The sequence below is a fragment of the Plecotus auritus genome, assembly GCF_963455305.1.
Source record: "Plecotus auritus genome assembly, chromosome: X".
Lineage (NCBI taxonomy): Eukaryota > Metazoa > Chordata > Mammalia > Chiroptera > Vespertilionidae > Plecotus > Plecotus auritus.
The window spans coordinates 108,645,188-108,668,547 of NC_137784.1; the positions used below are offsets into that span (position 1 = coordinate 108,645,188).

A 23,360-nucleotide genomic window follows, 5' to 3' on the forward strand; every position below is an offset into this window, starting at 1 on the left:
CTTTTTTATTAAAAAATAATCCTCACCTGAGGATATACTTATTGATTTTAGAGAGAGGGAGAAGGAAGGAAGAAGGGAGGGGAGGGAGGGAGAGAAAGAGAAACATCGCTGTGAGACAGAACATCAATTGGTTGCCTTCCCTACGATCCAACCTGCAAACTTTTGGTATTTCAGACAATACTCCAACCAACTGAGCCACACCGGCCAGGGCTCAAGGTTAACTTTTTAAACAGTTTCTACCTTAGTAAAAAGCATTTGTCAGTTATAGATGCTCTATACAGGGGTCCTCAAACTACGGCCTGTGGCCCGCCGAGGACATTTATCCAGCCCGCCGGGTGCCGCTGCCTGTCCTGCTTAGCAGCCGACTTGTCCCGGGCCCGCAGTGCGCATAGGAATTTGTTCATAGTTTTTTTTTTAAACTATAGTCCGGCCCTCCAATGGTCTGAGGGACAGTGAACTGGCCCCCTGTTTAAAAAGTTTGAGGACCCCTGCGTCTATTACCTCATTTTGTGTCCTTCTCTTCCTCATATGCATGACGACCATGCTTTGCTTGTAGTTGTTGTGAAATCTGCTTGTTTGGGTATCTTCATTTCAAAACAAAACCAAAAAAAGTCTATCCAATTGTAAAATCTTCTTTGATATTTTAGTGCTGTTCATCCCCTATGACCAACTCCCCTTAACCCTGAAATGGGCTCTAATTTGATGTTCTCTCCCTTTTGATAACATATTCTCTCAAAACTTTTCTAAAATGTCTGTCTTCAGTGCTTCCCCACAGTGTTTCAGTTTGGCCCATGATGGTGAAATATTTTAGGTTCCCCTATTTCATTTTTTCCCCTTTTGGTTGTTATATCCTATGGGCTTCTCTTTTATGCCTTTCACACTTGCCCTTGTCTTCTAATTTTTGGGGTTTTTTTCTTCCTTTTGGATTTTTTTTTCTGGAAAGATTTTTGCTTTATTATGGTTTCTCTTCTACCTGCTCGCTCTCAGCTTCACTGCTATTTTCACCATTTAAAAGTTATTGTTCTCCTATTAGTCCATTTTCTTTTTGGTTTTTCCTGTTTCATAGTTTGGTGGTTATGTCTGGCTACCTACTTGCTGCTGCCTGCTTGTTGGATTCATTCTCTTGGATCTTGTTCGTACCTTCTACTTATGTGTACATGTGCCTTCTAAATAGAAAAGTTTTATTTATTGTTTTTTTCCAACCACACTTAACACTTTGGGTTGCTAGAGCAAGTGCTCTCCTTTGTTCTCACCATGAGTTGAATGTGTCCTTTCAGTTTTCCTCCACAAAGTGGGGCTAAGTCACTGTGGTCCCACTGCCTTCTAAGTTGTGACCAGCATTTGATTCTGGGGCCATGCAGCTGTTCATTTCTTAACAATTATATGGTTGTGACATCTGAGAAAATCCTTTGAGGTATTTCATATCCTTATGCCTGTGCTTCCTGGGTCACATGGGGTTACCAGGTTTCTTCCAAGTTCCTTTTAAGAATTTCGCCTTTTGCCTTTGATGTGATGGTTCCCATCAGAGAGAGAGAGAGAGAGAGAGAGAGAGAGAGAGAGAGAGAGAGAGAGAGATTGAGATTGATTGGAACACACACCACACATGAGTGTAGGTGCTATGAGCAAAAGCAAGTGGTATACAAGTGTGTACACCAGCGGTACCTACCAAGTATGGTGTATCTGTAAGATTTTTCCTTTACTCTCCTCTCTTAAGAAGTAGTATACAATTGAGCAGTTAGTGATTTGATTGGACATGCTAGTAAAACAAAACCCTAGGCCTACTGGATTAGAAACTCCAGGTCTGGGACCTACAATTCTTGTGTTTTGAACAAGCACCTCAGTGATCCTGACTTGGGAAACATTGATGTCTGTTAGCCATCTTGACTCCTTCCATCCTGTGTGGGCATTGGCACCATCATTGCCTCTTTAAAAGTTCCCTTTGCTTATTCTCCAGCTCAGGAGGATCCATTCTTTCCTGCCTATGCTTTCTATCCCTCCATGTCCCTCTCCTGCAAAGGCTACTGCTAATTAGCAACAGTGGGCTTCATATAGGAAGAAGTGTTGCTCTGACAAAAGCACAATTCAAAATTGGGAGACCAAGATTTAAACAGATGTTTCATCTTAGGGAGCTTGTGAAAATGGGGTGTCCAGTATCTTTTTATTTTTTGTTAATCCTTACCCAAGGATATTTTTTCCATGATTAAAAAAATGTTTTTATTGATTTTTAGAGAGAGAGGAAGGGAGAGGGATAGAGAGATAGAAACATCGATGAGAGAGGAACATCATGGATTGGCTGCCTCCTGCACCCCACCTCCCACTGGGTATCGAGCCTGCAACCAGGGCATGTGCCCTGACTGGGAATCGAACTGGTGACCTCCTGGTTCCTAGGTTGACACTCAACCACTGAGCTATACCAGCTGGGCTCCATGATTTTTTGGAGAGAGTGGAAGGGAGGGGAAGAGACAGAGAGAGAGAGAAGCATTGATGTGAGAGAGACACATTGGTTGGTTGCCTCCCACAAGCACCCCAGGGACTCTGGAATGATCCTGCAACCAAAGTATGTGCCCTTGACCAGAATCAATCTGAGGACCCTTTAGTCCAGTGGTTCTCAACCTTTTTAATGCTGCGACCCTTTAATACAGTGGTGACCATAATTTTATGGTTGGGGGTCAACACAACATGAGGAACTGTATTAAAGGGTCACGGCATTAAAAAGGTTGAGAACCACTGCTTTAGTCCATGGGCTGACTCTCCAACCACTGAGCCAAACTGGCTAGGGCCAGTATCAGTTTTGAGCTCTAGGTAGTCATAAAATGAGTATTGTGTGGTAATTATTTTGGTTTTCACTTGGTTTTCTTTCTGTGGTTGTTATTTTGTTTTTGGGGACAGGAGTCTAAAAACTCCTTTATCTAGGTGATGGTATTTTTTATGTTGTTCTGCTTCCAAATGCCAGGATTTCTCCCTCTGATTTCTGTCCCAGGCCCTACATGACTTTTATCTGTTGCCACCAAAACTCGTAATTCGTGTTGAAATTTATCTTATGGCAAGAATGACCCCTTCCATGACTGGAGTGTTCCAATGCTTCATAGTGAGAAAAGGCGAAAAAAGTACCTGGTGTATCAGCCAATAGGCTGAACTGTTGTTTCTTAAACTAGGATATTCCAGGACATTCTAAGAAACAGTCAAAACTTGATTGACCAGGATGTTCAGGGAATGGAATCCTGGTGAACTGATGTGAAGCAGTCAATCTATTTGTCATACTCCCTGTTGAAGTCTTTCTAAAATTATGTGTTAACCCATATAACTGTCTTAGTAATATTAAAGATAATTTTCAGAAAAGGCAAAATCATGAGTCTCGTACAGATAGAAAAATGAACACGTGTTAAAGATTTTATTTTACTCATTAATCAACAAGGGAATCAGACAGATGTTATAGATGTTTGAATGTAAAAGTCTGGAAAGCACAAATTTTTACGGAGCAAAGGAATTGAGTTGCAAATGGAGGCAAAACTGGTTTTTCCACAGTAGGGAGGGAAGTCAATCCAAACTCTATGGGACAAGACAGAGTTTGCATATCCATCAGTTACCTGCAATTTGCAGAGGTACAAAATAGCTTAAAGACAATGAACCAGGATAGGATCTGGCAGCTCCGAAAGGGTGTGTGCTATAGACAATTCATAGGGTTTTCATGGAAGTACAACAGTTTTTTTTTCTGTAGTAAGATGCATGGTGGATACTTTTTTGGGGGTTGATTTTGCTTCTTTTAATTTTTCAGGGTTATCACCTCAATTCTCATCCAGGATTCAGTTCCATGTAACATGCATTTACTAATTACTTACTATATGTAAGACATTGCAGAGATACTAGAGACAAAAAAGATGGGCAGTATTTCTTTACCTTAAATAGCTGATTGCCTGGTGGGGGAGACAGACATGCTACCCCCAAACTAACCACACTGTGGAGGAGAATAAGAATCAGGGCTGCAGTAGAGGTAGGAATGAAATGCTTTGGAGCCTGAGAGGGAGGAGTTAACTGACCAGGGGCTGGGGCTGGGGAGATGACATGATGACATTTAAGCTAGGCTTGAGGGTGACAGGGAGGAAGAGGGTGTATAGGAGAGACCATTTCAGGGTGAGGAAACAGCAAAGTCCTGAAACTGCATGGCCTGTTCAGGGAAGGGTTAGGATGACAAGGACAACAGAGGAATGGCAGGATGTGGCAGAGAAGACAGAGATTTGAGGCTAAGTCATGGAGGGTCCTGAATGCTGTGCTAGGAAACACAGGCTTGATTCTGAAGACAGAGGAAAGCTATTGAAAGCTTTTGAGGAGGGAGGGGATGATGGGATCGAACTGGTGCCTTAGAAGATGAATTGATTGTAGAATCAAGAGATTGAAGACAGAGGGACCAGTTTAGAGGCTATCGTAATATTCTGGGTGAAAGATGATGAGGACCTGCATCCGGGTAGTGGCCAGAGGGGTAGGAGAGGATGGAGATGGCATGATTTAGGCTTGGCTCCTGATTGGATGTGGGCAATAAGAGAGAGGAGTTGGAGATGAGGAAGGTGCTGAAATTTCCAGGTTAGGAGATAGTGGTGCTATTGACTAAGAGAGGAAACATGCTGGGCGTGGGGGTGGGGTGTGAAGCAGATTTATGGGAACAGATAATGAGTTCAGTTTGAGACACATTGAGTTTGAGGGGCTCCGTGGACATCCAATTAACAGCAAGTTGTTGGCAGCTGGAAATTCTGGTCTGGGTCTATGAAGAGAGGTCAGGGCTACAGGTACAGATCTGGTTGAGTTGCAACTGTGGGAGCTCATGAGCTGAGAGACAAGAAGGGGCGGGGCTGACACACACACACACTGAGGGAGAGAGGTGGGGGTAGTGGAGAGCCAGCGGGAGCCAGACAGACTAGAGGAGGATAAGAGAGGAAGACTGAAGGCTGAGGTGTGAGGAAGGGGAGTGGGGGTGGTGAAGGAAGGAGGAACGGGAGTGGGAGGAGAGAGTGGAGCCTGAGGGAAAAAGAGGAAAGTGAGATAAAGGAGGGAAAGGACTAGGGGCTTAGAGAGGCAGGAAAGGAAAGTTGGAGGAAGAAGGGACTGTGCCAGAGAGACATAGGAAATAGGGAGAAGAGAAGCGGGGAAGGGGGAGAGAGAGAGACTATTGGGAGAATATAATGGGGAAAGGAAGGTGATGAGGCAGAATAGAGGGAAATAGAGAGATTTAGGGGGAAGGGAAGGGAAGGGAAAGAGATGTGAGGGGGTAGGAAGAGAAGGGGAAGGAAGGGGAAGAGATGGGAAAGGGTGGTAGAGGTGAGGAGAGAATGAGCATGATAAGGGCCAGATTTCTGGGGTCGGTAGAGATAGAGAAGGGCCCTAGAAGGCAGCAGGCACAGAGTCAGAACAGCTAGGAGAGGGCCAACTACAGGGAAAGGGGTGAAGGCATCAGTAGCCTATGCTGCAGAGAAAGGGAGTTAGGTGAGGACCAAGAAGAGAACAAAAGTGTGCAGCTCTGCTCACCCCTCACTGCCTCTTTCCCTTCGCTCACTCCCTGTGTGCCAGACTGGCCTCCTGGCTCTTCCTTGATTTTAGCAGGCAGCCTTAAGCCTTAGGACCTCTGCATAGGTTGTTCCCTTTTCCATGGAATGCTCTTCCGCCAGATAGCCACATGGGTCCCTTTGCTTCCTTTAAGATGTTGAAATGTCTTCTCAGCAAGACCTACCCTGATCACCCACTTTCAAGTTGTAGCCCATTCTGCCTCCCACCTGTGACCATCGCCATGCCCCTTGGCCTGTGTTATGCCTCCTTCTAACACCACAATAAATATAGAATCATTTAATGTGTTTATTGTCTGTCTCATCCCACTAGAATATAAACTCCATGGAGGCGAGGTTTTGGTTAATTGTTGAATCCCCAGTACCTAAGACCATGGTCGGCAAACTGCGGCTCGTGAGCCACATGCGGCTCTTTGGCCCCTTGAGTGTGGCTCTTCCACAAAATACCATGGCCTGGGCGAGTCTATTTTGAAGAAGTGGCATTAGAAGAAGTTTAAGTTTAAAAAATTTGGCTCTCAAAAGAAATTTCAATCGTTGTACTGTTGATATTTGGCTCTGTTGACTAATGAGTTTGCCGACCACTGACCTAGGACAATGCTGGCACATAGTAGGAGCTCAATAAGTATTTGTTGAATGAATAGTATAATTGTGTTGAATATGAGCAATCTCTGAAAATTGTTTAAAGAATGAATTAAACAAATCCCTAATATGACTATGAGTTGCTTCTTTGGAAAGTGGAGAATAGCATAAAATTCTGGTCACTGTAGGGTTCTGTTCAATTGAACCTTGACGAATAAGGCTTTTGGCTAATAAGTCAAGAGTTTAAGGGTCTCAAGATAAGCTTATTGGGTAAATCTCTCTTTTTTGATGCCTCATTTTCTCTAGAAGGTGAATTGGCTGTGCAGTGGTTGTTAACAGTGAGAGAGAGCTGGACATTGGCTGGTGAAGGGGGTGGTATGTCATGGGGGTGACAGACTGAAGGAACAAGGATAGAAATGTGTGGTTCTTGATGGAACATTGTTGTTTGCTTCTTTGCTTATTTGTGGTCACAGTACAAGGAGTATTGCATCTGATTGGAGGAAGCTTGAAAGCAGGTTAGATATATGCATCACATCTGTATAACTCCCAACTTGAAATCAGAATAGAGTATTTTTGAAGGGCTTATAATGAAAGCGTGTACTTCCTCTGGAGAGCTTAAATTGGCTACATCACTCAAATACTTCAGTACCCATGGATTAGAATTGACAAGAAAAGGATCCCCAGTAGTCTTTCACTGTTCACGTATGGGAACGACCCTCTAATTGTAGTTGGTTAGGCTAAATGTGTGTAGAAAAATATACTGTCATTTCATTTGTCTGAAATAGATTGAATTTCCTTGAACACTCAAGCATATCTGTCTTTATGATAATTTAAAAATCACTCTAGGTGATTAACAGCATCCTCATCTCCATCCTGAAACCTATGGATTCCTGAAAAGCTGGTGCTCCCTCATCTCCATTTGGACCTTAATTTCCCATGGTAGGCTGGCTTATGAGAGAGACTGCTTTAACATCTGGGTGCTATAATTACCTTTATGTAAGTGTTTCCTTGTTAAAGGTGGTTGAGCAGGTGGTTACAAGTTTTGATTTTTGGGGGATTCTTTTTCCTCAGGGGAAGTGGCCACAGCAGGTCCTATCTGGTGGTGAGTGGCTGTCATGATCTCTACAGCACCGCTCTACAGCGGCGTACACAACTGGACCAGTTCTGACCGGATTCGCATGTGCGGTATCAACGAGGAGAGGTGAGGAGGCTGGGAAGGTGGCTGTTGCCGGCTTCCAGTGAGCGGTGCCTACTCACCAGGGGGTTAGCCGCAGCAGGGCCTGGGGAGGGACCCTGGGGATGTGGCTGGTAGTCATTTCTAATTTTCCTGCGATAGGACAGGGCTGGGATGTGTGAGTGGCCTGCTGCCTTGCCATCCCTGTTCAGATGAAGGTGAGGAGGCCAACAGATGACTTCACCAACTAGTATTTGTCTACACATTAAAAGCTGTCATGCCCTAGCTGGTTTGGCTAAGTGGATAGAGAGTCAGCCTGAGGACTGAAGGGTCCCGGGTTCAATTCCAGTCAAGGTCACATGCCTGGGTTGCAGGCTCTATCCCCAGTAGGGGGTGTGCAGGAGGCAGCCAATCAATGATTTTCTCATCATTGATGTTTCTCTCTCTCTCCCTCTCCCTTCCTCTCTGAAATCAATAAAAATATATATATTTTTAAAAAGGAACTGTCAGATGGTGGAATAAGGGTAAGCTCAGGCAATTGCAGTTTTTATTTGCTGCATCCATGTTTGGTGCTCAGGATATGCATATGACATTTTCGGCCCTTGATAAAAGCCTGGAAGAAAGGCAGTTCTATCACTGAGCTTTATACTGGGTACTGTTAGTGGGTGTTCTGCTAACCAGTGCTTTCCTGCCTCACGAGATTAATGATGATTCACAGTAAGATCCTTATCTTCATAAGGGAGATCAAACTGCTTAATGTAGTTTTTATACAAAATTGAGAGTTGGTGGTGCCTGCTTGATCTGGGTGTGTGTTCAGTTTTCTGCACACCAGAATATTTCATTGACTAACCTGTCATTTTCTGATCATGTCCTGTATGAAGAACACCCAAAATGGCCTTTAGATTTTATATTTGACTTTCATAACTCTTGGCCAGAGCTGTGTGTGATGGTTACAATGCCTCTCCCATTTTTAGAGAAGGCATGGCTCCCCCATGCTTGCTGGTGTTTAGCCGTTGTTTCAATCTATCGCCTGTTTACATTTGATCAATCACCTAAAACATGGAACGATATGGCTTTTCCTAAAATTCAAGATCTGGCGTTTTCCTTGGATAAATCTTAGAAGTGTGTGGATAGGTATGTGTATATATGGGGGGAGTGTTGGCAGTTTTGAAGGGAAAAGAAATGGACATCTTTGTGTGGATCTTCTTTCTTTTTCTGTTGTTAACTGGAGAAGTGTGTACTTGTCTGAGGTTCTGGTTAGGAGACTAGACCTTTTTTATTTTTTTAAAAAGCCATCAGCACCTGACAGCTTAATGTTCTTTTTACTGGGGAGCAAATTAGAGATGGACTTAAAAGGAATTTAATTTTAGAATATGAAAGTCAAGACCAAGGAAAATAAGACAAAATTCTTCTCAGAGGTGCATGAGAAAGGTATTTTCCTTTGCATATGAGGTATGGCCTTAGATAATTATTATGGGATGGTCTGGGGAAGGCAGGGTAGTGCTATTGATTTGTGTAAGTATTCATTGTCAACTAGTTGTAAGTGGTTGAGATTTTGACACAGAGATCTGGACTAGAGCCTTCAAAAATATCAATGTATAAGTTACTTTCCTTCACTGTCCATTCTAAATGCCTTCTGAGAAAGGAGCAGGAAGTGGGACTCAAACCTGATTTTCCCTCTTTATGGACCTTTCTTGGGATGTTAAATTACCAAATATGCCTAGTAGTTAAGAAGACGTTTTAAGCATTGTCACTTCTGATCTCATCTACCCTTTATTGTCACCTTCCCACTGCAGTCTAGGCCATGCTACAGCTGATTTCCAAAATGTGATCTCACCTTATTTAAAAGCCATTTCTTCAGCCCTTTACATCTTGTGTAACTTAGACATTTTTGGGTATAACGCTGCATCTGTGGCTTAACTCTTTTTATTTTAATATATATTTTTTATTGATTTCAGAGAGAAAGGAAGAGGGGGAGAGAGAGAGAGAGAGAGATAGAAACATCAATAATGAGAGAGAATCATTGATCGGCTGCCTCCTGCACGCCCCACACTGGAGATCGAGCCTGCAACCCCAGCATGTGCGCTGACTGGGAATCAAACCATGACCTCCTGTTTCATAGGTTGACACTCAACCACTGAACCACGTCAGCCGGACTGTGGCTTAACTTTTAAAGTTATGTTTGGGAAGCCTGTCCAGCTTCATCAGATATAGTGATGGCTGCAGGGACAGTGGGCAGGGGCTTTCTCCTGGCCCCAGGTGGCTGACTCTAGTAAAACCTCCAGCTAAAGCTCTCTGTTTGCTTGCTTCCTTTTTGCACCCATTCATTCCTGCATTCAACAAACATTTATTAAACCCATTGAGAGCAAACCAGTCATCATGAGACATAAGTGGTGAGTGCTATAGAGAGACAGATACAGGTCCTGTGGGAGTCTATGTGCAAGATTGATAAACGTCCTCAGGGAATAAAGGAAGGGAAGGTTTCCCAGTGGCAGTAACATTGGAGTTGGGGTTTGAGGGATGAGTGGGAGTTTGAGGTGAGGGTTGTTGGCCTTTCCCATGTGGTGTGTTTGGGGAAGACCCTGTGTGGAATGAAGGTGGTCTTGGGATGTGGTGGGACTGAAGCAGGGGAAGTCTGCAGGAGCTGGGAGAGTAGGAGCCTGGTGTGTGTCATATAGTCAGGGAACTATAAAAGGCCTGGTCTGACAGGGGTGCTAGCCCTTAATAATTAGGAAAACGGCCTGGAAAGGCTGTGGCCAGTTCTGGTTTAAGTTCAACAAAGCCTTGAGCGTAACAGCCCAGGGTCATCTCTGTTGGGAAGAAATTGCGGGATTGATTTTCAGTCCTGATTGAAGCCTGCTTTGACCCCTGCTCCCTCCTCCTGGCCACCTGAACCCTCCTAACCTTGCCTCGTTGACCCAGCTCTCCGGTTTTCCCTCTCCCCTGCAAGCTATTCCTGTCCCAGGTTCTCTCAATGGAGCAATTTAATGTTTAGTTAGCTTTGCACACCCCTCTTCTCAGAGGATTTGAAATGTGGCCTCACGACATTTTCCCAGAGCCTCGGGGGCTGGCACTCAGGCATGGGATGACTGGAGTAGCCAGGACTGCTGCTCCTGCTGCCACTGCTGCTTCCACCTCCAGTGTCTCTGGGCTGGCAGCTGGCTCTGCACTCTCTGGTGGAAGGCAGGGTTTCTGCTTTCAAGATGATTTTATGCCAGGTGGGAGGTGAGCAAGCGGGAGGGGAGTGTCGAGTACATAGCCAGCTCCCCTTTGCATGGTCAGGAGGGGAAATAATGTAAATAAATAGCATTTTTCCTCTGCAGTCCTTCATGTGGTGTTGGTGAACAGGGGGCACTGCTGCTTAGTTTTCCTTGTCACACACACACACAAACCATCCTTGGCAAATCTGGTTGGGATATGCTTCTCCTCCCATTCCAAGGCTGGAGGATAAGTCTTGCTTTTCTGGTCTCAGGAGTTGATGTCAAAGTATGTTTTCCCTTTTCCTCAGGCCCCCTTTTGCCCCATCCGTGAGACCCCTGACTGCATCTGTAGCCCTTGCTTCTCCTTACTATCATTTCTGTTTATTGCCAACAGTAATTGCCAGCAATGGAACCCTCTCACTTCTACCAGCTTAGCTGCCTTTTAAAGGGAACAGTCCACCCCTGCCCCCCATTGACACTTCTGGGGCCCTGGAAAGATGGGGAGAGGCCTGTAGTGAACCCCTTGCCTTGCCTTTTTGCTTCTCTTGCCCCAGGTATAAGTTTGGAGTCCGTCAATGGTGCCCTGTTCTAGTGAAAGGGAGGAAGTTAGCACGGCCCTCCCCATTCTCATGGGCTTGACTGCAGGTGCCCAGACTGCCCTTTGGCTAGGATGGCAGTGAGGCGGGCACTAGCTACTTTGGGAGTTCAGAGTGAGCGCTCCGAAGAAGGGATCCAAAAAATCTAGGCAATCTACCTCCCCAGAGGCGCACAGAGCATTTCAGTCTTTTGCTCCATAGGAACCACAGTGGGCACTTTGCACTCAAACCTCCCACTCAGCCCCTCGAACCATGGCTGCTGCCCCGTCGTGTCTTCCCTAGGGCAGGCAGTGGTACACTCTTTCTGTGGTCAAACTACCAAACTTCCAATGGGTGTTTTCTCTCTTTAACTTCACCCTCCCAGTCTGAACTTACTTTCTTTCTTTCTTTTTTCTTTTTTTTTTTTATCAGGATGTACCATTTTCTAAGGTTCTTATCCGAAATGTAGAGAAGATTTTTGAGCAGGTGGGATGGTACAGTTAAGTTTTACTCCTTTGGGACCTGGATCTCTGGCCTTGAGCCCTTCTCCCTATGATCTACTAATTTGAATTTGGAGTCTGTGGCTTTAAAGGCCTTGATTTGGGATGGGAGAGAATGTGGTGGTGCTGGGAGATCAAGGAGAGAGGGGAGAGTTGTCAGGGGAGAAAGGCAGGAGGAAGGGGCTGGTTGGAGTTCCATGCTACTCTACAAGGTGGGAAAAGGTACCCTGGAGGGAAAGAAGTTGTACCCTTGAAATGCCCTTCGGCACCCAGTGACTTGGTGGCCTCCAATCAGTATCATTACATGTACTAATAAGCATGGATCCACTCTAGGCAAGCCCATCGGGTGACTGGGTGATGAGTCATATTTAGAACATGAAACAGTGGAGGTGGTTATTTGTTTTAAGAAAGGATTACCCTTATGGTACCTGCAGCCTGTTTCCTTTATAGACTTAAAATAAGATTGCATTTAAGAGAAAAGCCCAGTTTGCATGCCTTTTGATATCTTCTGTGACTCACCTCTCCCCTTTTTGGCAATGCCCATTAATTCACTTTGATGGGTAAGCTCTGGAGACAAGGAAAGGTGCTGGGGTGTCTTACACTCTTGATGAGAGCCCTAGAAAACAGGATACACGACCCAAAGAGGGGAATCTATAGATATCAGACCAGGCTCCTTTGCAAGAATTTGCAAAGCTGGGTGTGGAGGCTCTGGTTTATAACCTGGACCCTCCAGTTCCTTGTGATTTTTCCCAAGCCAGCAAGGGAAGCAAGTCAGGAAGGTTTATGGGAACCCAGGCAGGCAGGGGACATTCTGGGGAAGATGGCCGGAGCCCAAAGACTAGGCCTCATGTTCCTTCTCTGATTGTGTCTCCCATGCTAGAAGAGCACCTATTTCTGATGAGGAGTCCACGACAGGTGACTGCCAGCACTTTGGATCTCAGGAGTTTTGTGTCAGCAGCAGTTTTTCCAAGGTAAGGGGCCATGTGGAGCCACATGCCACCCGCCAAAGGGTGGAGCTAAACTGCCCAGGCAATGTGCCAAGCCTGTCATCCTCAGAAGAGGGACAGGAAGGGACAGGGTATTTCCCAGGAGTTGCTGTATGTGAGAAAGAAATTGGCCAGCTGCTCTTTACTTCTACCGAGACCCTGTTGGTCAAGTTGCAAAGAGGACCAGCCATTGCCTTGCCCAGGCCTTGAGATATTTGAGCCCTCCACAGAGAACTACTAAGATGGGCATGTTGCTCTGTCGTTGCAGGTGGAGCTCACAGCAGTTGGAGGTGGCAGCAATGCCCGGGGGGCAGATGCAGATGGCAGTGCAACAGAAAAACTTGGGCACAAGTCAGAAGACAAGCCCAACAGCCCCCAGCCAAAAATGGACTATGCTGGGAATGTGGCAGAGGACGAGGGCCTTTTGGTTCCCCTGAGCGGCCCGGAAGACGGGCTCAAGCTTCCCCCTACTGACAGTGCTGAGGCCGGCGGCGGCAGCAGCAGGCCCGACTGCTCCTGGATTCCCCTCAGCACACAAATGAGCAAACAGGTGGACTGCTCGCCTGCTGGGGTAAAGGCTTTGGACTCTCGTCATGGTGTTGGGGAGAAAAATACTTTCATTTTGGCAACTCTGGGAACTGGAGTGCCCGTGGAGGGAACCCTGCCTCTGGTTACCACTAATTTCAGTCCGCTGCCAGCACCCATCTGCCCCCCTGCTCCCAGTTCTGCCTCCGTCCCCCCATCTGTTCCTGATCCATTCCAGGTTCCTCTCTCTGTCCCCGCCCCAGTGCCCCATTCAGGGCTAGTTCCTGTCCAGGTTGCCACTTCAGTTGCAGCTCCTTCCCCTCCCTTAGCACCAGTCCCAGCCCTGGCTCAGGCGCCACCATCAGTGCCCACACTCATCTCTGATTCAAACACCCTCTCAGTTTCAGCCTCAGTCTTGGTGCCTGTGCCGGCTTCTGCTCCTCCTTCAGGCCCTGTTTCCCTGCCGGCTCCAGCCCCTTCCCCCATGTCAGTCTCAGTTTCAGCTCCTTCCTTGACCTTGATCCAGGCTCCTGTGCCCCCTTCTGCTCCGACCCTGGTCCTCGCGCCGGTCCCTACTCCAGTTCTAGCTCCCATGCCGGCATCCACACCTCCAGCAGCTCCCGGCCCTCCATCAGTGCCCATGGCCACTCCAACCCCATCCTCCGGCCCGCCTTCCACCCCCACCCTCATCCCTGCCTTTGCTCCTACACCTGTGCCTGCACCCACCCCAGCCCCAATCTTTACTCCAGCTCCTACGCCCATGCCAGCTGCCACGCCAACTGCCATTCCCACGTCTGCACCCATCCCGGCCTCCTTTAGTTTGAGTAGAGTGTGTTTTCCTGCAGCTCAGGCACCAGCTATGCAAAAAGTCCCTCTGTCTTTTCAGCCAGGGACGGTACTGACACCTAGCCAGCCGCTGGTATATATCCCACCTCCGAGCTGTGGGCAGCCACTCAGTGTGGCTACACTGCCAACCACTCTGGGGGTCTCCTCCACTCTTACACTCCCTGTCCTGCCATCCTACCTACAGGACAGGTGTATCCCTGGCGTGCTGGCCTCCCCAGAGCTACGGTCTTACCCATATGCATTTTCTGTAGCCCGGCCTCTGACTTCAGATTCCAAGGTGGTCTCTCTGGAGGTGAACAGGCTTCCGTGTGCTTCCCCATCCAGCAGCACCAGCACCCAGCCTGCGCCTGATGGGGTCCCCGGGCCTTTGGCAGATACTTCCCTCTCCACTGCTTCTGCCAAGGTGCTTCCAACGCCACAGCCTTTGCTGCCAGCCCCCAGTGTGAGCTCAGCCCCACCGCACCCTGCCAAGATGACAGGTGGCACTGAGCAGCAAACAGAAGGGACTTCCGTTACCTTCTCTCCCCTCAAGTCACCTCCACAGCTGGAGCGAGAGATGGCCTCTCCATCTGAGTGCAGCGAGATGCCCCTCGACCTTTCCTCTAAGTCCAACCGCCAGAAGCTTCCATTGCCGAACCAACGCAAGACACCCCCCATGCCCGTGTTGACCCCTGTGCACACCAGCAGCAAGGCCCTCCTCTCCACGGTCCTCTCTAGGTCTCAGCGTACAACCCAGGCTGCTGGCAGCAATGTCACCTCATGCTTGGGCTCCACTGCCTCGCCCTTCGTCATCTTTCCTGAGATAGTGAGGAATGGGGACCCGAGCACCTGGGTGAAGAACTCAACTGCGCTGATCAGCACCATTCCTGGCACCTATGTGGGAGTGGCCAACCCAGTGCCTGCTTCCCTGCTGCTGAACAAAGAGCCCAACCTGGGCCTCAACCGAGACCCCCGCCATCTCCCCAAGCAGGAGCCCATCTCCATCATTGATCAAGGCGAGCCTAAGAGCACTGGTGCCTCCTGTGGCAAGAAGGGAAGCCAGGCTGGGACTGAGGGACAGCCTAGCACAGTCAAACGTTACACCCCAGCCCGCATTGCCCCAGGGCTGCCGGGCTGCCAAAGCAAGGAGCTCTCTCTATGGAAGCCCACGGGGCCAGCAAATATTTACCCACGGTGTTCAGTCAATGGGAAGCCCACCAGCACCCAGGTCCTGCCTGTCGGCTGGCCACCATACCACCAAACATCTCTGCTTTCCATTGGCATTTCCAGTGCCGGGCAGCTGACCCCCAGTCAGGGGGTGCCCATCAGGCCCACCAGCGTTGTTTCTGAGTTCTCTGGTGTGTCATCTGTTGGCCCCACTGAAGCTGTGCACGGACTTCCTGAGGGGCAGCCACGGCCTGGTGGTCCCTTTGCTCCAGAGCAGGACACTGGCACAAAGAACAAAACTTGCCGGATCGCTGCCAAGCCTTATGAAGAACAAGTCAACCCCGTCCTTCTGACTCTCAGCCCTCAGACAGGGACTCTAGCGCTGTCTGTTCAGCCTAGCACTGGGGACATAAGAGTGAGTCAGGGGCCAGAGGAATCAGAGAGCCACCTCTGCTCTGATGGCACTCCTAAGACAGAAGGCCCCCAGGGGACTTGTGGCCTGAAGCTGGCAGGAGACACAAAACCTAAGAACCAAGTGCTGGCCACCTACATGTCTCATGAGCTGGTCCTGGCCACCCCCCAGAACCTGCGCAAGATGCCTGAGCTGCCTTTGCTACCTCATGACAGCCGCCCCAAGGAACTCATCTTGGACGTGGTCCCAAGTGGCAAGAGGGGCTCCAGCACAGAGCTTTCACAGCTTGGAAGCCAGGTGGACCTGGGGCGGGTGAAAATGGAGAAGGTGGACGGTGATGTGGTCTTCAATTTAGCCACCTGCTTCCGGTCTGATGGCCTCCCAGCAGCTCCCCAGAGGAGTCAAGTCGAAGTTCGGAGTAAGGCTGCACAGACGCGAGTGAAACAGGAAAGCGTAGGGGTCTTTGCTTGCAAGAACAAGTGGCAGCCAGACTCAATGGTGACTGATGGGGTGACCGAATCTCTGCCGTCTAAGAAAATAAAATGTGGAAAAGAGAAGGATGGTGAGGAGCAGCTGCCACAGGCAAAGGTCATAGCCCGGAGTTCTCATGGACCCAAGGTGAGTATTGGACTGAGGTTGAGGGTTGAGGGCATGGCTGAGACACCAGTGGCCTGCTTTGTCCTGCAGGTGTCAACCTTGTTTAACCGTGACAGGATTCTTGAGTAGCTCTGTGACCTGAACTGATTGGAAGGCTTGTATAGTGAATAATCTGCTGTCCCCTTACTAAGTCACATTCTCTATATATGGTGTTCTAGCATGGGGAGGGGCTATATTTTGTAGGATGTGGGAAATGATTTGGTCCCTGAGGTGAGGGAAGCCATTGTCTCAGATGAGGTTGGAAAGTGGAAGAAGGTATTGGCGAGGGAAATCAATAACAGGCCCTTCCCAGCAAAACCATTCTTCCTTTTCCTTTTCCGAGATGACTTCTGGCCTTGAGAACTTGGGGCCGAGGGAGGGAAGGGGGCTTTGACAAGGTTGTTGTCTGAACTGCTTGGGAGCCTGCTCAGGATTTGCTTGGAGTTTAGTGGGGCTAGAGCCAATTTGGCTTCTGGGCTCATCCACCAGTTTTCTACCCCCTCCCAATGCTTAGGGCGGCAGCATTGGGGCTCTGCCCATCGGAAATTTGGTGTGCAAGGCAGGTGGGCATCTGGGCCTGGATTCTTTTTTTTAATATATTTTTTATTGATTTCAGAGAAGAAGGGAGAGGGAGAGAGAGAAACATCAATGATGAGAGAGAATCATTGATCGGCTGCTTCCTGCATGCCCCACACTGGGGATCGAGCCCCCACAACCTGGGCATATTCCCTGACCGGGAATCAAACCATAACCTCCTGGTTCATAGGTCCACGCTCAACTACTGAGCCATGCCAGCCAGGCTGGGCCTGGATTCTTAATAGGTTAAGGATGGTTGCAGGGTTCTAGGCAAAAAGGTGGGCCAGGAGGATTCGACTTAAATCCAATGGTGCTCTAGAGGTGATCCAAAGGCCATTGGTGAGCCAAGGAGATTCTTGAAGCAGTTGAGGATAGGGCTCATTCAGAATATGGAGCAATTTGAAGTTATGTTAACAAGCGTTCACATTGGATGTTGATATACATAGATGAGTAGATTTGCAGCCAGAGCACCATGAATTTGTTTGTGGCAGGAGCTTTTAATGTTTTTTTTTTACTACACAGTGCTTTGAGAAGTGATGAGAGCTATAGAGCCTGTCCCAGAAACATGAGTTCAGAATTTTGACAATAATTTCAAGGGGTTCATGGACCCACCCCCTTCCCAAAACCCACCTATGGACTGCAGGTTAAGAACCCGGGGTATAGAATTCGGTTGAGTTTTGCTCAGTGACCTTACAACTACCTCTGTATGGCAGAAACATTCCAAGTAGGAACATGGGACATGACATAGTAGAGCATAAATAGTAGAGCATTTGCTCAGGTAATTGTGATCTGCCCTTGGGGGTAATAATAATAATAATAATCCTATATAATAAAAGTGTAGTATGCAAATTGTCCCCTTGACTGGGAGTTGTTGGGAGTTTGACCAGGGGGCAGGGCCGACCAGGGGAAGGGAGAGAGGCCATGGCCAGCAGCCACTAGGGACCCTACCAGTGCACGAATTTTGTGCACTGGGCCTCTAGTAATAATAATAATAAATAATCCATGTCATTATTAGTTATTACCATTTGTTGAACTCCTACTATATACTATGAGCTTCCTATATATGTTATCTAACTTAATCTTTAAAATAACACAATGAGGTAAACACTACACTCATTTTACAAACAGACTGAGTGGGTAAGTTACCCAAAGTTACCCAGCTACTAAATGGCAGAGCTGGAATTCAAACTCAGTTCTCATTGGCTCCCAAGTTCACATTCATCTCAGCTATACCATAGTATCATTCACCCTCATGCACAGCTGTTTCACTGACTACTTAGCAAGTGTTTGTTGAGGAGCTCCTACATGCCAGTCCCTCTCAAGCAGTGGGGATACATTGTCAGGAGGGAGGTGTAGCATTTTGGTGAGTGTGCTCTCTGGAGCCAGGCACAGTGCCTGAGTTTGAATCTTGGCCCTACTTAGCTGAGTGATGTCAGTCAAGTTACTTAATCTCTCTGGCTCTCAGTTTTCTCATCTATACAATGAGACAATGATATTGCCTACTCTAAAAAAAATAATAGTGCCTACTCATAGGGCTGTGTAAAGATGAGAGGAGATGATGATGTGAAATGTCCAGAATAGGCAGGTCAGTAGAGACAAAAAGTAGATCAGTGGTTGCCTCAGGTTGGTGGGGATGGGGATTTGGGGAGTGATGGCTTCATGAGTATCAGGTTTCCATTTGGGGTGATAAAAAGTTCTGGAACTTGATAGTAATGATGGTAACACAACTCTGTGACTGTTAAAAACAATTGAATTGTATGGTGTATCTCAACAAATTATATGTCAACAAAGCTGGTAAAAAAAGGTTAAATGAGGTGATATACATATATGCTGAGAACAATGCCTGGCACATGGTAAGTGCTTAGTAAGTGATAGCGGCCACTGTTATTATTGTTAGTATTGCTAACAAAATAGATGTGCTGTCCGCTCTCATGGAGCTTATATCTTGCAGATGACTCAATGACAGGCTAGGCACTGCCTATTCCTATCTTGGATGGACAGTTCACTGGGCCCACTGACAGATGCAGAGGCCAGAGAGTAAAGTTACAGGATTAGGGGCCTTGAGGCAGTGCTTAGCAATGGCCTGTAATGACTTAATAAATGCCCATTTTTCAGGAGAGCAAATAACTTTGAACTTTCTTTTCTATATTCCATTTTCCTGAGAAAAAAACCATTGATAAGCAAACTATGATCAGGAGTTAATTTAAAACAGCCCCTTTCACGGCATGGCCAAGAATCAGAAGAGTCACCTGTCTCCAACTCCACCTGCCCCAGGGCCTTGCAGAATCCTGAAGAGCCTTTTGAATCATCAGAAAAGAATGAGTTCTGCTTCATCTGGCTCTGAGTGTATTTAATTGTCTTCTCATCCCTTGTAAAACTTCTTGGGAAAACCTTTCAAAACCCTGCTCACTGGAACGTTCATCTTACTCGGTGGCCCCACCCTCCCAACTTTTTGCCTAAGTTGGAGTACGCAATATATTTTTACTCTTAGTGCTGCCCCTGCAGAAGATACAGACAGACATCCCTTCTATATGTTCTACTTGTTTTTGTCTGTTTTAGTAAGTAAAAGTTAATGATCTGCACTTGAAAGAGCCAGCTGAAAAATGATATTCAGAAATAAGTAGGACATGTTCAGATTTACATGGAGCTTTTTCCCCCCTGACTTAAAATAGTTTTTCTCTGGTCATACCCAAAAGTCAGATTTTAAGCAGCAGTCCCCATCTCCTTTCCTCCTCAATGATTTTCTTCTCCTAACACGTTAGATTGTAGGAACTGGCAGCAAGCATAGGGGGGAAATGAACTTGAATATTCAGCTGAATAAGAAGCAGGCGGTGTTCATGGGTTAGTAGGAGTTCCTGGGATTTGATGGGGAATGGCAACTTCCCTGTCCCTGGAGAATTGAGATCCCCATTCCCATGGAAAATGTTTCATCAATAAGATAACTGCCATCCCCTTAGCTGGAGCTAGACAGTGATAACCTTCTAGATGGTGGCGTATAGGTCTGCTTAGGGGGAAAGAACATTCTTCCTAGGGCTTGCTTTGTTAAGACATTTTGCTTATTCTGCATTCCCTGGATACTAGATACTGAAAATCCCTACCCTGTCCTATTTCTTATTTGGTGGAATGAAGAGACCTTGGAGCTTGTGAGAATATGTGACTATTAGGCTGAGAGTGTCCTTAACGGTGCCTGTCTGATGCATTGAACAGGAGGTGTGAGTTGGGTTGAGCAAAACAGTCGAGGACACAAGTAGGGAAATAGAAGAATGAGAGCTGATGCAAAGAGAGGCCCAGTGTGGGAGCCAGGAGCACTGATCCCAGCTGACACTTTGTCACTGCAAGCGCAAATATGCTAACTTGCCAGGTTTGCCTGGTAAGTGGCAGCTCCTGAGTGAGCATATGCTGTGGGTTATGTGTTGCACTGGACAAATCATTTAACTTACTGTCTTGGAACCTCAGTTAACTTGTCTTTTTAATGGGGATGATTTTAGCTTCCCTCTCAGAGTTGTTGGGAAGATCAAATCAAATAATAAAGAGGAGAGTATTTTGAAAAGTTGAAAGTGCTACAGAGTATAAAGTGGCTTTATTAATAATGCCTGGGCCTTTTCCATGCCTTTCATAAGTGTGGGGAGATTTGAATTGCTCCTGTGTCAGGCTTTTCTACTTGTTTCAGTTGAATTTGTTCTCTGGTATTAATTTGCATGTGAAAATAGATAATTTTTCTTGAGTTGGCCCGTATAGTGAATTATTTTCAGTTGTTGGTGTCAATACCATTCATAGTGAAGTTAGATGAATAATATACTCACCGAGCTTACAGTCTCTCTACTGCTGTTTGGATATAGAGAGTATGGGGCCTGATTTTGCACCTTTTAAAATGTCTTTGGGTGTTTATTTAGCATGTGAATTCAGACTCTGTAGACATGTTTAAAATGATGGGGTGTAGATGTTTATGAGGATTAGCTAGGGCACAGGTTAAAGTTCAGAAAAACCTCCGCATCTAGCTGGGGAAGGCAGCCAGTGGTCTTTTTCCCTGGCCCCCACCTGGTGTCCATGTGTCAGAATTGGGGCACAGGGCCCAATATTAGGAGAGCTTTCTTAAGAAGGGAAACTGACCTCAGACCTGACCCTCTCTACCTCTCCGCAGTGCCGGAAGCCACCTAGTGACTCCCAGGAAGTCACCAAGAAAAGCCCCAAGGAGGCTTCAGATTCAGGAAAAGAGCACAATGGAGTCAGGGTAAAGCACAAGCACCGGAAGCCAACCAAGCCGGAGTCCCAGTCTCCAGGAAAACGAGCAGATGGCCAAGAGGAAGGTAGGCCCCTGGGTCCTGGCCCTCTGGGCTGAGCTGGGCTGCAGAGGGATCCCTCTGCAGGCCGGAAGGAGGGGCTCTAAGACTGACCAAAAAGTGAGACTTCCTCACTCTGCAAGGAGGATATAATTGACACCTCTGAAATCAAAGGGAAGAGAGAAGGGAGAAGCAGCTTATTTGCCTCACCCTAGTTGCTAGAATAGAATAAGACATAGTCTGAAGGCCGAAAGAGGTGGTTTTCAGACAGGCAAAAGTCAGTTCTGCAACAGAGGAGACAATCCATTACCCTGCAATAGGTCCAGGCTCAGAGAAGAAACGGGCTTAATGAGGATTGATACTAAACAGCAGAATGGGGGTTCGTTACACTATTTTCTTTACCTTGGGTGTACTTGAAAACTCCCATTATAAAAAGCTAAAAATGAACAGCTAGCCAGCTAGAAGGGTTTAGAGAAATTCTAAACCCCTATTATTTAGGGATGCACAAGATGTTTGGGGTGGGGAGGTGCTCTGCCACTAATAGTTACTTGGCGCCCTCATCAGAGAAGCCCAAGTATTTCTGCCCCCAGTAGCCTGTGTTCATGGCCTTGCCCATCTGACACGACCTGCCTCTTTTCTAGTCTGTTCTTATATAGCAGTTTCCCTCTGTCTTCCACTTCCTGCTCCCCTCTTCCTGCCTCGCTCAGTCCTCTAAGATTCGTTGAGGTTGCCCTTCTCTGGGACTTGCTCCAGCTCTGTGAAAACTTTGTGGAGGTGCAGCAGCCGCAGAGTCGTACAGGCAGCCTGGCCTTCTCCTTTCTGGCATGCTGGCGAATCTATTCGATGCACTGCCTTTTTTTGGTGTCAGCAAAAATGACCCAACTCCCAGGTTTTCAAAACCACCAGGAAATGCTCCTTCTCAAAAAGAGATACGTAGGTGATAGCAGCCTAACGGGAGCTGATAACTGAAACCAGGGAAAACATACACCCTCCCTTGATTTTCCCACCTGAGCCGCTCAGGGGGGGCTTCCCAGTCCTTAGACTCTGACTGTGATATTTCTGCCTTCTGCCCGAAACCACACATCACTTCAGGTTCCTTGGAGAAGAAAGCAAAGAGCAGTTTCCGTGACTTCATCCCTGTGGTTCTGAGCACCCGGACGCGCAGTCAGTCTGGTGAGTGAGTGCGAGGCTGTGGTCCATCTTGGCACTGCCAAGAGAGATAGAAATCTAGCCAAGTGATTTTGACATTGGCCCAGTTGGAGATTTGGGAATTTGACTCACTGTGCCAAGATGCCCTGGTGGAGACGAGAGAGCCCAGGGTGGGGATGGGTGGGGGGATTGCCCAAGTTGTGAGGAATATTTAGATTTTCAGAACAGGGATTTGATGTCTCTTGTTGGCAGCCAATGGTAGAAAGAGGAAAGGCCTGTGCCACTTAGGCAAACTGGCTCTACTGCAAGCTTTGGCATCTCATGATTATTGGGGCCAATCTTGGACACATTTAGCCCTAACCCTAACTCTGGTTCACCCAGATTTTTATGCAAAATGGATAGATTGGGGAAGCAGGGCACAGTGTAAGCTCAGTTATCTGACATTTTATTAACTGACACTTCAGCACATGGAGAGCACAGTGGTAATTGGGACTCATAATGACAGCCTGGAAGCCTCACAAAATCCTTAAGTGTCCTCTGAATCATCGAAGAGGGCTTATATTGTTACCAGCCCCATTTTTGTATTAAACACATTCTACTGCATTTGATTCTTTATAAATTGGTGATCCTGTGTGATCTCTATGGTGATTCTGTATTATCCAGAATATTAGATTAACCAGAACACTTTGTTCCCTGCCTGGTCTGTATAATGGCAAGTTTGCTAGATATTTGCTGTCTTTAAGTGGTGTTACTACTTGAAGCTTTGGTCAAGGGCTGCTCTGTTTGCCTCGAACCATTTCTTTCTTCTGTTGACCTCACTTGGCTTTGGAGATGGTTGAGTTAATAGCCAGGCGTTGGGAGAAAGAGGGTGGTGTCTCAGATCTGCTTCTGAGGGATATGTCAGATCCCCTGTAGTGCTAAACTGGGCCAATTTAGGATTGTACTTTTGTTGTTAGCAGAATTGAAGGAAGGAGTGGGGAGGAAAATGGCCTCTTGGCAAGGTGGCAGAAGAGGGTAGGGAAGAAACCATCATCCTGGGGTGGTGGGGAGAGAAGGGGGAAATGCTTTGCCAGAAGTGTAGAACAGCTGCAGCGGGGGTAGGGGGAGGTACCAGGGAGAAAGCTCCACCCCTGGACTCTTGCCACTCAATAGGAGGTGGGGTCAACATAAGGGAAGAGGGACTGGCTGAGGAGCATTTGGGCGGGACTAGCCCAGGCCAGTGTC

At 47.2% G+C, this 23,360-nt stretch overlaps 1 protein-coding gene across 4 annotated transcripts in view; it reads left to right on the top strand.

The window, feature by feature from the left end:
* The window catches only part of BCORL1 (BCL6 corepressor like 1), a 66,715-nt gene that overhangs the window by 13,893 nt on the left and 29,462 nt on the right, over window positions 1–23,360 (top strand). For all 4 annotated transcript variants that reach the window (XM_080652203.1, XM_080652204.1, XM_080652202.1 and 1 more), the window contains exons 2-6: window positions 7,203–7,332; window positions 12,461–12,551; window positions 12,835–16,113; window positions 20,849–21,014; window positions 22,080–22,160. In XM_080652203.1, coding sequence (XP_080508329.1) covers window positions 7,247–7,332; window positions 12,461–12,551; window positions 12,835–16,113; window positions 20,849–21,014; window positions 22,080–22,160 — 3,703 coding nt within the window. In that variant the 5' untranslated portion in view covers window positions 7,203–7,246. The remainder of the gene's footprint in view (window positions 1–7,202; window positions 7,333–12,460; window positions 12,552–12,834; window positions 16,114–20,848; window positions 21,015–22,079; window positions 22,161–23,360) is intronic.